The sequence below is a fragment of the Cavia porcellus genome, unplaced genomic scaffold (assembly GCF_034190915.1).
Source record: "Cavia porcellus strain 051 isolate PalLab524CR breed Dunkin Hartley unplaced genomic scaffold, mCavPor4.1 scaffold_5, whole genome shotgun sequence".
Lineage (NCBI taxonomy): Eukaryota > Metazoa > Chordata > Mammalia > Rodentia > Caviidae > Cavia > Cavia porcellus.
In genome coordinates, this window is record NW_026947488.1 from 4,684,683 (window position 1) to 4,698,230 (window position 13,548).

The following is a 13,548-nucleotide window of genomic DNA, read 5'->3' on the forward strand; positions in this document are numbered from 1 at the left end:
TTCATGGCCACGCTGCATGGACTGTGCTGAACACCCAAAGCCTCAGAAAACAGACCCCAGACCCACAGTGGAAGACAAATCCAAAGGGACTTGGGAAGAAGGCAGGAAGAGGTCCATCGATCCGCCTGGCCTTGCTGACATGAGAGGTGCCCTTGATCCCGGTTCTAAAGCACAGGCAAGTAGCACTTTTCAGCCTTCTTTTTTAAACTTGTACTTAGATACAGTTTGGAAAAGTACATCCATTATTACAACCCAGATGACATTGTTTGGTGTGAGTTCTGACAGCTGTCACAAGGAACATTATGATACTCAGTTTTGCGTGATGATGGTTAACACCTAAGTTTGAGTCTAAGACTAATGGGAGATTGAGAGCATAGGACAGCGGTGGCGAACCTGCAGCACGTGCACCACAGCAGGCTGTTAGTTTTTGTGGAAAGCTCTAAAAAGTTCGCCATCACTAGCGTAGCATGAGAGCAATTCCAGCTGTCCTCAGTATTTCAATTTCCACGTGTCACGGGGCAATGGATTTTTTTTTTTTAAAACATCTATGATGAGAACAACAGGTCCAGATTTGAACATGTCTTAATGTGTTTGGCTCATGCTTATTTAAATGTACTAGAACAGTATGAGATTAAATCTCCACAGGTTTCATTTTAATTAGCCTTACGGCTTTCAAAAGATACATAAATAAAACACAGGGAAGGACTCAGACTCAAGGAAGGAACCCAGGAAAATGGCCCTGGCAGGAGGTTTGCGGGCCGAGCTAGGTTGGGGCTCATCCTCCCTCCACAGGCTGAGGCCTGCAGCTCGGGAAGAAGCCTCAGCTACTGGACAGTAAGCAGATGAGGCATAAAAGGTGGCCTGGGGCCTGCAGCCATAGCAGGGACACTTCGCTCACTGGGACACATCTCAGACTTATTGAGGCCCCATGATGGACTGTGGTGATGCTTAGGGTCTGAGTGATTGTGGTGGTGCAGGGCCACCAAGACCCACACAGGACAGCCAATGAGCCAGGAGGGGAGGGACCTGCAGGGGAGGACATAGATGTCCTCGAGTAGGACATCAGGTGTGCGCATGACCCTCAGCAGGCAGCAATCAGATGGCTCCTCCCTCCCGAGCCACACACCTGGCGCTCAGCACCCTGGAGGTGGAGAACAACGCTGCGGTGCTCGCTCCTGTAGCAGGGGTCCATCCCTGGGAACACATTAAGCATCTCCTTCTCAAGGTGGAGGGCGGCTTTCCCACCCTCACTTTCTGTCACGATTAAGTCTCCACTGTCACAGACTCTGAAGGGAGTGGGAAAAGGGCCACATCAGCCAGGCATCTGCAGTCCTGTGGTTTGTAAAGTGGGGCAGTTGTGAATGGGAGCCCCCTGTCCACAGCTGAATGCAGGCGAACAGCCCACCTTTCCCTCAGCCTCTTCTGTAGGCAGCGCCTTGTGCTTTGGCAAATCTGCGACTCTGGTGGGGACCAGGCAGCACCTGAAGCCATAAGGTGTCCAGGGGCTGCGGAAGCCATGGGGCCTGAAGTCACCACAGGTCTTCTCTTGGCTTCCAGCATTTCCAGATCCCTTGCCCGAGGCCTGGATACTGGACCCCCCTGCCTGGCCTTAGAGGAGCAGCCTGCTGGGGCCCCCGAGAGCAGGGGCCTCTTGGGGATGGGGCCCCCAAAGCCTGAGGGTGACTTCTTAATGGTCGGTTTGGCTCCAGTCACATTCACGAAAGGATGGGGCTTCTTCAGCAGATGTCTGCCCACTGGGGAGCCTGGAAGGGTCATGGTCTCTGCACTATCCGTGCTCCTGGGGTCCCTTGGGGCTGCGGAGCAGAACACAGAGATGCTGGGTGAGACAGGGCAACAAAGCACACTCGGCAGAAGTCTCACAGTGCTTCCCAGGCATTGCTATGGTGCACTTCCAGAAGCATCCAAAAACCTTAAAATTCAGAAAAGCATTGCAAGCCAGGGCTGCCAGCAGTATTTATGACAGTAACTACACTCTCCGTCTATACTCTCCCCAATAAACCACAGGGCTGGGTCATATGTGTCCTTTAAAGCTTTTGCATCAGCCAGAGAGATAATCATCTTGGACCTCATTTCTTCACTAAGCTATAAAATTAAAGGAGAAATTTCAGCTCATCAAACACAAATATAAGTTTCAAAAATCATTTCAGGTCGGGACACGGGTCCACTCCTGTTCCCACTCATTCTTGACCCTAGGGGTCCTAGAGGCAGGATCCCTGTCAGCACAAGCATCACCTGTCACCTCACTGTCCTGGACGTGGCTCTTGGAGACCATATTTCCACACCAAGACGCAGGTGAAGAGAACACCGTGAGGCTGCTCTACTGACGACACACGCAACTCTGCAGCTGCAATTTCCTCAGCCTGAGGAGCTGATTACCTGGTGCTTTTGACCGGCAAGAAAGGTCACCAGAATATCAACAGAAAACAGGGAAAATCTCCCAGCTAGAACCAAATCCCACACATGTCAACACAGAATGACACACGAGGCTGTCCCAGAACACTGGGGAGGCTGGTCCACAGTCCTGGATGGATAGTGCCTGTCCTTCAAACGGAATGCTGGGTAAGAGTCCAGGACCAGAGCTACTGAGGATGCCCAGGAACAGAAGGCCTGTCAGTATTTTTGACATTGTACTGTTAAACTCTAAAGCTCTGAGACTCTTACAGAATCTCAAGCAAACCTCTATACACTTGTGCAGTACGACCTGAAGCAAATCATGAGCAACAGTGAACCCTGACCTTGTTTCTGGTCACAAACACATGTGGGCTTGAAATCTTTGGCGTCTACTCTCAGTGGGAAGCTTTAGGATCATGTTCAGTGACATGAAGTCTCTACTGGCCTAACTGTATTTCCCTTCTTACTCAGGCAAAATCCAAGTCGATAATGTATTTCCAGGACACATCCATATGATGAAGGCCATCAATTACCCCAGAGGGGTCACCATGCCGCACAGGGGATGTGGCTCCTTAGCCAACAGGCTCTGGGTCCACGAACCACTGGTTTCTGCTCCTTTGAACCCAATGTTTTGTGACTCCTTGCTTGGGCTTCAAACAGCAATATGTATAATTAAATATAATTATAGTACATATACTATAGTACACAAATTATTTGCAAAAAAGTGAAATCTGGGGTGATGCCAAGAGACAGCTGCCTCCAGTTCACCTGCTTTGTGGTACACATCCAGCCTTCTTCCATACAGAGGGAGGTGTTTAAAACACACCGAGAATTCTACACAGCAACAGCCGAAGGTCCTCATACACCTCTGCCGCTGAATGGGAGCCAGGCTGCAGTATGAGGCCTCAATGACAGTAAGAAACTCCTTTCCTTTTCTGAGTGAGTAAATCTGCAGTGCTTCTCCCCATTGTTTTTCCCTCTGTTGTTCTGTGTTGCAGGGGACTAAACCCAAGGACTTGTACATGTAAGGGAAGGTGCCTCCCACTGAGCCATAACCCCCAGCCCCACACAACAGTCTCCGTGTGTCCTCACTTCTAACACCAAAAAAGGTTCCAGGAAGCCAGCAGCAGATCTTTTGCAGTCTGAGCCTCCAGTTTGCATCTGCATGGGCCCTATCCAGGTGGCACTGTGCACCAGCCTGCACCACGCAGAGAGGGGCAATGCTTGGTGCCCACAGCCAGACACACATGCCTGCAGAGCAGCTCCCCCTTCCTTTGGCTCCCCCCGCCTTGGCCCTGTGGGAAAGAAAGCACTGCTCTAAGGCTTAATACTACAAGGGATGGCAGCCAAGGAGCCTGGGCTGTGGCCTCAGACAAAACTCGGGCTGCCAAGGCTGGCCTTTTGCCTGGATATCCCATCATCCAGGGTAGAGCCCAACACAGCTGGCCGCTGAGCACAGTATCAGCATCACGCAGGAATCAAGGGTCTCCTCACACCAGAAGGTCAGAGTGTGGGCTATTACGCCATCAGTCGGTCACTGGGTGGTATCCCAGGCCACAGGAACAAAGTGGGTAGAATATCTGCACTCCCCTGGCCATCAGCCAGACCCCATCCAATTGCCAAGATGGAAACTGCATCAGGACAGGCAGCAGGGCCTCTGAAAACAGGGATGAGATCCAGAACCACAGCCCCATTTGCCCCACCACATGTCCAGGGTCTCCATCCTCCAGGGCACCTCACAAGCAGTCAACTGGTAAAGAGCAATGGAGCCAAACTCTTACTTTACAATGGCAAGAGAAATCTGCCCAACCTTAAGCGAAACAAATTAAGTACATTTGCTTCTCTAGCTTTTGCAGCTGAAACTGTAACCAGCTGTGTGTGGATAGGTAACAAATACAAAAAAAAAAAGTCCTCATTATGATAATTTTATACACATGGGTACAATATTGAGGCACTATAGGAGGTATCTCCAGAGGGCACCTTTGTACTGGACGTCCCTGGCAATGCTGTCCCATTTTCCTGGAGGATGGATCTTCAGGGAGTAACAGAGGAGATGCGCAGTGTGCAGGAAGGCCGTGGAGAGCTGGTGAGTTCAGGGAGACAAACCCTCTGGAAACATCCACCCTCACACCTGTTCCCAGCAGGTAGGGGACAGCTGCAGGACAGACTGGCAGGTTGCCTGGCCCTAGGGAGGGGCTCGCTTGGCCCATCCAAGTTCACAGACAAGTGACCTAGTTTTCTGAGCAGTAAGTTATTTTCTTTAAATTTACAACAATTAAAATAAACACCCCAAAACAGTGATGATGTAGACACCCAAGAAAAATCCAGCAATTAACACAGAAATATTTGCTAAGTCGATTCCTTTATCAGCACAAATTTTGTCTAATTAGGAAATTGGTTTGCACATAACATTTAGTTTTCACTCATTTTATTCTTTTGGTAACTCCTGCAAAGACAGAAAAATGGCTGTACCAGCTGGTAAAACATGACCTCCAGTCTAATTCAGATTTCTAGGTCAGAGAGTGGCATTCTCTCTCCCAGGTTATAGCTTTCCCATGTAAGTACCAAAGGGAATTTGTTCCTCTTAAGATCTCAATCACCCATGCCCTGGGCCTACAGCCTGAGTTCCCCCTAGAAACCTGTGCTCTGCCCTTCAGTTCCTCACATCTCCAGGACTTTCTTCTGTGTGATGAAGGGTCACCCAAGAAACGCTTTGCCTGGGTTACGGGCACAGCAAATCACTGGGACGGCCCACATACTATGTCGTTTTGCCTTTTCATCTCCATGATGATACTGAATGCCTTCCTGGTTTAAATTGTTCACATCCCCACTTAGGGGGTCCAAACCACCATAGACTGTGAGTAGAATGGAACATCACTGAAAAATCCTAAGGCAGGAGTCTTTAAAGAAGAAAAAACATTTTGGCCCACTTAATGCCTTACCAGTCATGGGGAGGGAGAAACAGGGAAATCCTAGAGGAGTAAGGGTACACAGCCCAGCAGGGGTACTGTGACCTTGGAGAGGGCAAATGCTGTTACCGTGAGCTGTAAACTCATACAGAAATCCTGGTACATGGTGTAGAGGACGACAGAGATGCAGCAGGAATCACACACCTGGTGAGAGGAGCGGCAAGGTCCACCGCTTCCCATGTGGCCCCAGGGACTCGGGGGACAGGGTGCAGATGAGGCTCCACCATGAGGAGCTATGATGGCCGCTCTGCCATGCGGTTCTTCTCATATGGATACGTGGAGCTAGAGATGGGTCAACTCCCGAGAAAGCAGGCTACATGTGACTAGAGTTGGCTTCTTCTGAACCTCATCACCCACCCGCCCAGCCTGTGAGCCTGCAGGCAGCTGGGAAAGCAGGGCCAGGGCTGTGGGTGCTGCCCATCCCTCCTGCCCATTGGGCCAAGGAGATCGTGCACTGCCACCCCACAGGTGCGGAAACATTTGGACAGCAGAGGGGCACAGACATGCTTCTGCCCTTTGGACTGCTTTACCGGTCTCCTTACCATCTTCTCAGTCACTGTTGTGGAAGATGACATTTCTGGGACAACAGAAAACTCCAGAAGCCAACAGCTCCAAGTGTGTGTGCCCCTCGTGCACGCCATCATCCAGATGCCCATCAGTTTCAAGTTAAGAGATGTGCGTGTGCTGGGAACACTGTTCACTTGCTTATTTGTCCCAACTTCCTGCCAATGGAGCCTGTGAACTGAAGACCCACTGTGCAAAAGAGGAGCAAACCTCCCACCCCTGTGCAGAGAAATGGGTTCTCTATGATGCCGTGAGCTTCTCTTTGTTTCTTGGTTCCCCTTGAAGGTGGCATGGTGATGGCAGAACCTAATATTCCCCCCTCCCTCATCCACCCTTCCCACACACAGGGTCTCCCACATGACCCCTCGAAGTTTCAGCAGGCTTTGCACTCTCATGCACTCATGGGGCTGAACCCAAATTAAGCCCATCACCCAGGCATTCTGGCTGCGGTCAAACACTCAAGCGTTCCCTGCAGTGTAATGTGCCTGTCACGGCGGCCCGTCATACTCTCAACATGCAAGCAGTGCTCAGGTCTCAGTGTTCATTCCTCTATAGAGGAGCTACTATAGAGCTGCTCTGTTAGCATGGAGTTAGTACCTGTTAGCATGGAGTTCACTGCTTAATCCACCGTTAGTAACGTGTACTGAGCTCCATCAAAGTACAGCTGCTGGTGCATTTGATTACAGTCCTTGTGGTTCCATCTGCAGTCCTGGGCTTATGGATTTTAAATTCTTAACCAGGTAACACCTAGTACCTACCTGCATCAGTCCCTGCCCCCAGGTGTTGTATGACAGGCTGAGAAAATAGGGCATGTACTCCAGAACGCAGGGGTACTCTACCAGGTGGTATTTTATAAAAGGACAAAATACACGGGAGCAGTCGTGGTGAACCTTTTAGAGCTCTCAGTGGGACAAACAGCCTGTTGTGGCACCTGTGGCATAAGGCTGTCGTCACAGCCCTAGAGAGAGGGAGACAGCATAAACAAAACCTGATCCAAAACCAGGTCTACCAGATAATAAAATGTGCTCTGTGCATCCTAATCCGAATATTTAGAATTCAGCTTTGAATCATGAGACAGAGAAACAAGGACAGGTCCAAGCTGTGTGATCTAAACTGTGGATTCACACACCAGCCTGAAGTATCTTCATTTCACTCACTGCAAACCTGGGCCAGGGTTGCAGCCTGAACACTGCAGAGGAGCCAAGATCTTCCCGACACCCCTGACGCCATGGCTCCCCCTTCAGCAAGCACACTGCTCTCTGAGTTCAGGACCACACCCACTCTGGTGCCTTAGCTCTTTCTGCTCACTTTAGTGATGCGTAATGTGTGAAAATCTGTGTGAACCAAATGTCTGTTGTCAAGTCAAAAATTCCATGGAACTCTAAAACTGTACCAAAGCTATCTGACTAGTTTGCACAGAGATGCCTGCAGCATGGCAAAGGAGTAATGGGGAAAGCTCGGTTTCTGTGCAGGGTCACGATGAAGTGAGCTCAGCAGCAGTGGATCTGTGCCTGGGTCAGGCCCTGAGGGACCCGGGTTTGCTGGATATAATACAAGCACTCGCCAGAGCCTGCCCCCTGCACGTAGCAGGACACTAAGAACTGCACCCCGACCAGGAGCATTAGTAGCGAGGCTTTTCTTTGGCTAACACTGGAAGGGCCACAGGTGAGGGATAGTCAGTCAGGCTCTGGAGTAGCCCGGGACACAGGCATCTGCTTTGGGCTAATGGTGATGAGCGTCCACACTGCACTAAAACATAGCCTCAACTGCCCATCCCACATACCCCCGTGGCCATCCAGAGTGCAGGTGGCACACAGAGGCTCACATAGGGGGACACCTACATTTGCTCCAGCACAGTGGGGAGGGAGCAGCAGTCTTCTGCGGCACTGCAGCGCTGGCCTGGTGGTTGCTGGCTCGGGAGGGCATGCTGCTTTTGTTGGCTGCCTCCTTCCCCATGGTGTCGCCCCTAGGAGTTATCATTGCCTTCTTCACCGGGTTTTCGATTTCATCTGGAGGTGGCCGCTTGTGCACAGAGGATGTTGTAACCCCTGCCTGGATAATCAGTAAAGCCCAGTGGTTAAGGTCAGAAACCTCACCTCTGCTGTCGCTTACACAGCAGTTAATGTCACAAGACTACTTTCGTTCACCTTCAGACACCTCCTCCACCCTGGGCCGCTACAGCTGCTCCTGTGGTCAAGACTGCACACTTGGGGTCCTCACATTCCCACTGAATGCTGCAGAGCTCAGGTCTCTGGGTCACAGAGCTGAGATGGAATATCCTTCTGCAGACATCTGTCTGCTGGACAAGAGGACGGTGAGCCACTTGAGTGATGCAGAGGATTGAGCCCTGGCATGGTGCAAACGGCCTGCGCGGGTGTCAGGATGCTCTCAGCCCCAGAAAGGTGCTGGGATGCGCAAGCAAGAGGAAGCAAATACCATTTTACTCCTAGATGGAAACTCTGGAGGTTTAGATGCTGAGGGAAAGTCTTGAACCTTTGGTCTGCTGTTCCCTGACTCTGTGTTCTGGCCCTGACCTTTGGCAGCTGTGGGATTCTAAATGAGAAGCCTTCAAGTCAAGGCATCCAAGGCTAAGCAGGCAACAGGCGATGCACGGGATCACGAGAGCAGGTAGAGGCAGGATTTGGACAGTCCACACAGGCCAAGCACTGACGGTTGTTTCCAGATGAGCTCAGGATAACTCGTGACTAACACAAAGCTCCTCATTTTGAAACATCCCTGATTCTTCTAGATCACAGCTAGAAAAAGTAGCATCCTGTCTGGGACCTACCTACCCTCCTGCGTCACATACAAACACAAGGGGTGGTTATGAGTACCCAGATGGCGTTGGCGTTGGGAATCCTGCATGGCCCTTATTCCTGCATGGTGGCCACTTTCCTGCACTGCATCAGGTTAACTGAGCTGTCAGCTAAGGGCAGGAGACAGAGGTAAAGGGCATGGGACCTGCATGACACCTGCAATGCCCATGTTATACACCTTCAGTAAATAAGCACAGAGACACAGGACACACACTGTCACACACATGGCTGTGTCAAAGGTCCCAGTGGTCACCTGGCTCAGCTCACCTGCACACTAGGCTTTGGGGGATGGAGCTCTCTGGGCTTCATCTTGGACTTCTTCTTAGGCTTCAGCCTGCGTCCTTTCTGCACACTGAGCAATCTCATAGCTGCTGCTGCGTGCTTGAGAATGCAGTTGTTGCTGCAGTACACTGTGCCAGGCTGCGCCACACTGGAGCACCCAGGGCCCGCGCAAGGCACAGCGCCAGGAGCCACTGTGACCTGCAGAAGCCAACAGGAGGCATCAGACGATGGGCACCATGCGGGCATGAAATGTACCTTGTCACACGCTATGAATGACACCAAGGTTACATCTGTGAGAGACTCTCTAACAGTAACTTTCAACGCGAATAGAAATCATCTTTGTTCAAGCAAACTGCACATCTTGTCCGCTGCACAGGGCACCACTGTGTAACCACTCCTGCAGCTCATGCTGAGTGGGATGAGAAGGCTGTCGCTGTGCACACACTCTGCAATTCCCTCCCCTTCAGCTTGAGCACCACTGAGGACATCTGGGGACCAAATGGCAGCCCACCCTGGTGAGACAACGTGGAGTCGCAAAGTTGAGACTTAACCAGGTAAAAGTCTGACAGGAGGCCCTGGGCCTGGAGGGACATAAGAGGCCCTGGCAGAAGGTGGGGCTGAGGTGGTTAAGACAGGAGCACAGGGATGACAGGGATGACAGGGGCTCCAGAAAACCAGTGATGATTCTTCAGTACCACCGTCACCAAGGCGGCAGGAACGCATGCTCTGCACGGGCGAGGGCTCCAGGAGGGACACCTCCCCAGCAGAGTCTCCAACCCCAGTGGCGCCCCATGAGGTCTCGGGCCAGCTCAGCGGTCCAGGCTCTGAGCTGGGGACATGGGGCCTTGGTGTGTGGCCTCCAGCTGTACCTTGGTGACTCCTCACAGAGCACTGGCCCATGAGGAGCAGTATGCCTGCCCACGCCTGCTGACCAACCCTAAAGCTTGTCTGAAGGTCCAGGCCACACAGCCACCCCTCACATTTCCCCAGGGAACATCACATCAGCAGGGCACAGGGTTCTGCACCAAAGCCCAGTCTCTGAGTGACACATCGGCTTACGTGGGGCAGGTCAAACTATGATGCTGAAGACAGAAAACTGGGGACCCTCCCTTAGTAAATGGGTGCTACCAGAGGACACCACGTTTTCAGGCAGTCGCTCTTAATACGTCCTCCCTCTGGTTTGCAGTGGCCAGGACCTTGCAGCCTCAGTGTGCAGCACACACACGGCGAGCTTGGCAAGGCAGAGAGGCTCAGAGACATGGCCCCCCCTACCTCACTGTCTCTGTGCCTGCCGGAGAACAGGCAGGCAGCCAGGAGCCCGGGATGGCTCGAGGCGAACTGCGCTGAGTCGGCTGTCACACAACTGGACCAGAGATACCGCAGTGGCGGGTAGCTCTCACCAGCATTGCTGAGGGCAGCAGATGTGACAGCCATGGCCAGGAGGGAAAGGACATGCAGGCAGTGACCCCCTGGCAGGGAAAAGAGGCACTGAGCCAAAGAACACATGCAAAACACACAGGACCTCAAGCCCAGGCAGAGGGGCAGGTGTTGGCATAGTAACTGGGAGAGTAAGCCATGGGGGACCACATGTGTCACCCCATAACTCTGGGAGGCTGAAACAGGAAGGGCATGAGCTCGAACAGAGCCTGGACACAGACCAGCCTGGTGAAATCTGCCTCAGAACAGAAACGGAAGAAGGGGCTGGGGTGGGCTCGGTGCTGAGGTCCTGCAGTCAAGTCTGAGTCCTGCAGGAAAATGTAGCCAACATTCATAAGGAGGTCAGCAACCTATTTGTCCTAAGGGCTCTTTTGGGGCCCGTGGCACTGAGCAGGAATTTGAGAGAAGGACACTTCCTTGTGGGCCTCCCCAGGCCACACCCCTTGCATGGCCAGCAAAGCCAACTCGGGAAGAAGGGAGGACCCCTTTGGGCTCTGGCTTTCTGTTCACGGCCAGTCCGCCATGGGCAGGGCTAACCCTGCACACTCCCAGGGCTTCCAGATACTCACAGGCGAGGCCGTCCTCGCGGGCTTCTCACCGCTGCAGCTTGAAGTCTCCTCACTTCCGCCCTGGCTCCCCTGCTTGGCACAGGCACTCTGCGTGCCTGGCCCGCTGCTCCTGCGTTCTATGTCCTCAGCACCTCTGGGTCTGCGCCCAGGCTCCTGGTCATCGGTGGCTTCTGCAGTCCCCTTGTGCTGGGTTTGCAGGGTAGTGCAGGCTGCACAGAGGTGATCGTCCCTGTTCTTCTCCAAGGGCTGCCCTCGAGCCTCAGAAACACCCACGCAGTCACCCAGGAACCACTCCTCACAGCGGTCACAGAAGATTACCACCCTGAGAGGACAAAGCGGTGTCTCAGGACGGGGAGGGAATGGCGACAATCACTGCCCAACAGGCTGGGAGGCCAAACCGGCCCAAGCACAGGTCAGTGACGTGTGCGTCCTTCCCCTCCCTTTCAGTCACATGCAACCAGCCTGCTCCGTCATTTTCTCCACCGGAAATTTTTCACAGTGAATTCGTGGCTTGTGTGTGTGCCTGCACACAGCAGCAACACTGCACCATCCCCAACAGGTCCACAGGGCACCCGAGCCTCCCGGGCACCTGTGCCAGCACAGGCCACATGGGCACCATTGGGTCTTCACTCTGCAGGGTCTGGGCTGCCCAGCCCCTGCCCTGGGTATCTGGAACGGCAGATGCGCCCACACCACCGATGCAACAGCCCTGGATGCAGGTAGCTCTAGGATGGAGCAATGAGCTCTGCCCGCCGTCTGCTGCTCAACACTGGAACTAAGCAAAAAGTGTTGCTGGTGGCAGCAGCGTGGAGGGCTGGTGGCAGGCAGTCATCTGCACTTCAGCTTCTGTCTCTCCCCCAGGGACTGTGCAGCTTTTTCCAGTCTAACTGTGTACCAATCCCACCCGCTGGAGAAGGTATGGAGTACTCTGCCTGGTAGGACCCTGACTTTTTCTGAAAGCCAGCAGGAAGCTCCCCGCCCATCATTCTGACCCACCTGTTGCTGAGAGGCTGGCAGCAGACACAGGACATGGCGTTGGGGTCACAGCCCTCGCCCTCAGGCTGAGGTCTGCCCAGGTGCCTGGGGTCTTTGTCTTCAGGTCCCCGTTTCATTGCTGCCTCCAATGCATGCGCTCTGTCATCTGTTGCTGCCTGGCTCACAGCCCTCTGGGCAGCCTCGGTGTCAGTGTCCAGCTTGCGGGGCAGCGCACTGTGGCCGGCACTGCCTGCCTCGGCCTCTGCAGTGTAGCTGGGGTGCCCCTCCCTCAGCGGCTTCCTCAGGCGACTGTGGACACCCTGCAGCCGCCCCCCTGCTGCTTCTGGCTCTGGCTTTCCAGGAAGGTGATCCTGAAGTGCTTCCAAAGTGAAGCCATCACGGACTTCACTGTCCGCACTGTCAGAGGTGCTGCATGGCTCAGCCCATCCTCTGGCCTTCTTAGAAGGGGCGGGGCGTTCCTTCACACAGCGGGAGCTGGGCACTGGTCCCCTCCTCATCCGGGGGCTGCTCTCAATGTACCCTCCCAAGGCGCTTTGCACAGGGGTCTCCAGACAGGATGCTGGCTCTGTGGACTCTTCAAGGGACACAACCACATCCTTTCCTGGTGGCCACACTGTGCTCAGGAACTCCCTGGCCAGCTCCCTGCGCCCTGGCCTCCTGCTGTGGCGCGGGGAGGGGCTGCACAGCCTCTGCCTGGCAGAGTTCCCCTCCTTGTCCCCAGCGCCCTTCCGCTGTGGGGCCAAGATTCTCCGGCTCCCCCAGGTCTTCCTGAATTCTTTCCTCAGGGGCTTGCTGGCCTCAGATGTGTCCTCACTGCTCTGGTCCCCCGCATCATCCATGCCTGAAGAGGGAGGCAATCGCACCTTGAGCACAAACCCCGAGTTCCTCCTCGGGTGCACCCTGATGCCTGGTGCCTGCTTGGGGGAAATAGGAACAGCAGGAAATCAAACGGATCCCTACTGGGAAAGGTGCAGCTGTACATGAGCTGTAGGCTGCTGACCTCCTTGCCTAAGCAGTGGCTGTGAGGCAACCCTGGGCGAATCTTGAACTTTAAGAATATAGCAAATGCTCAGTGGAGAACAATCCAGACTCCCAACACCACACAGTGCCCCGCTCACCTGCCTAGGACCTGGTCTGCCCTTGGGAAGAGGGGATGAGGATGCAATTTCCACAGTGCGGCCAGCTAACACCCAGGGCCACCTGGAGGCCCCGCCCCTCCCATGACAGGGAGCAAGACTGGCCTTGCCCACAAGCACAGGGCGTCCAGCACTGGGCCACTTCTGTGCCCACTGCAAGAACGGGCCAGGTCCCTTCTAGCTCTGGAAGCTGTGCTCAGGGCCCTATGCACCAGACTACAGGGGGCTGAGAGTGGACATAGCCTCAGGCCATCGAGGGATCAGACAGCCCACTGTGGAGCATGGGCTGTGAGGCAGGAAATGGTCTTTAGTCCCCTCTGTGCTTGGACGCAGACACTGCTTCAGCCTCAATTCCGGGCCTCTGTTT

General features: G+C 53.7%; 1 protein-coding gene across 4 annotated transcripts in view; it reads right to left on the minus strand.

The window, feature by feature from the left end:
• The window catches only part of LOC100713511 (death-inducer obliterator 1-like), a 65,117-nt gene that overhangs the window by 33,235 nt on the left and 18,334 nt on the right, over positions 1-13,548 (minus strand). For all 4 annotated transcript variants that reach the window (XM_063248099.1, XM_063248100.1, XM_063248097.1 and 1 more), the window contains 6 exons: positions 12,046-12,886; positions 11,050-11,371; positions 9,029-9,241; positions 7,787-7,997; positions 1,406-1,814; positions 1,127-1,286 (listed from right to left, as the gene is read on the minus strand). In XM_063248099.1, the coding sequence (XP_063104169.1) occupies positions 1,127-1,286; positions 1,406-1,814; positions 7,787-7,997; positions 9,029-9,241; positions 11,050-11,371; positions 12,046-12,884 (2,154 nt within the window). In that variant the 5' untranslated portion in view covers positions 12,885-12,886. The remainder of the gene's footprint in view (positions 1-1,126; positions 1,287-1,405; positions 1,815-7,786; positions 7,998-9,028; positions 9,242-11,049; positions 11,372-12,045; positions 12,887-13,548) is intronic.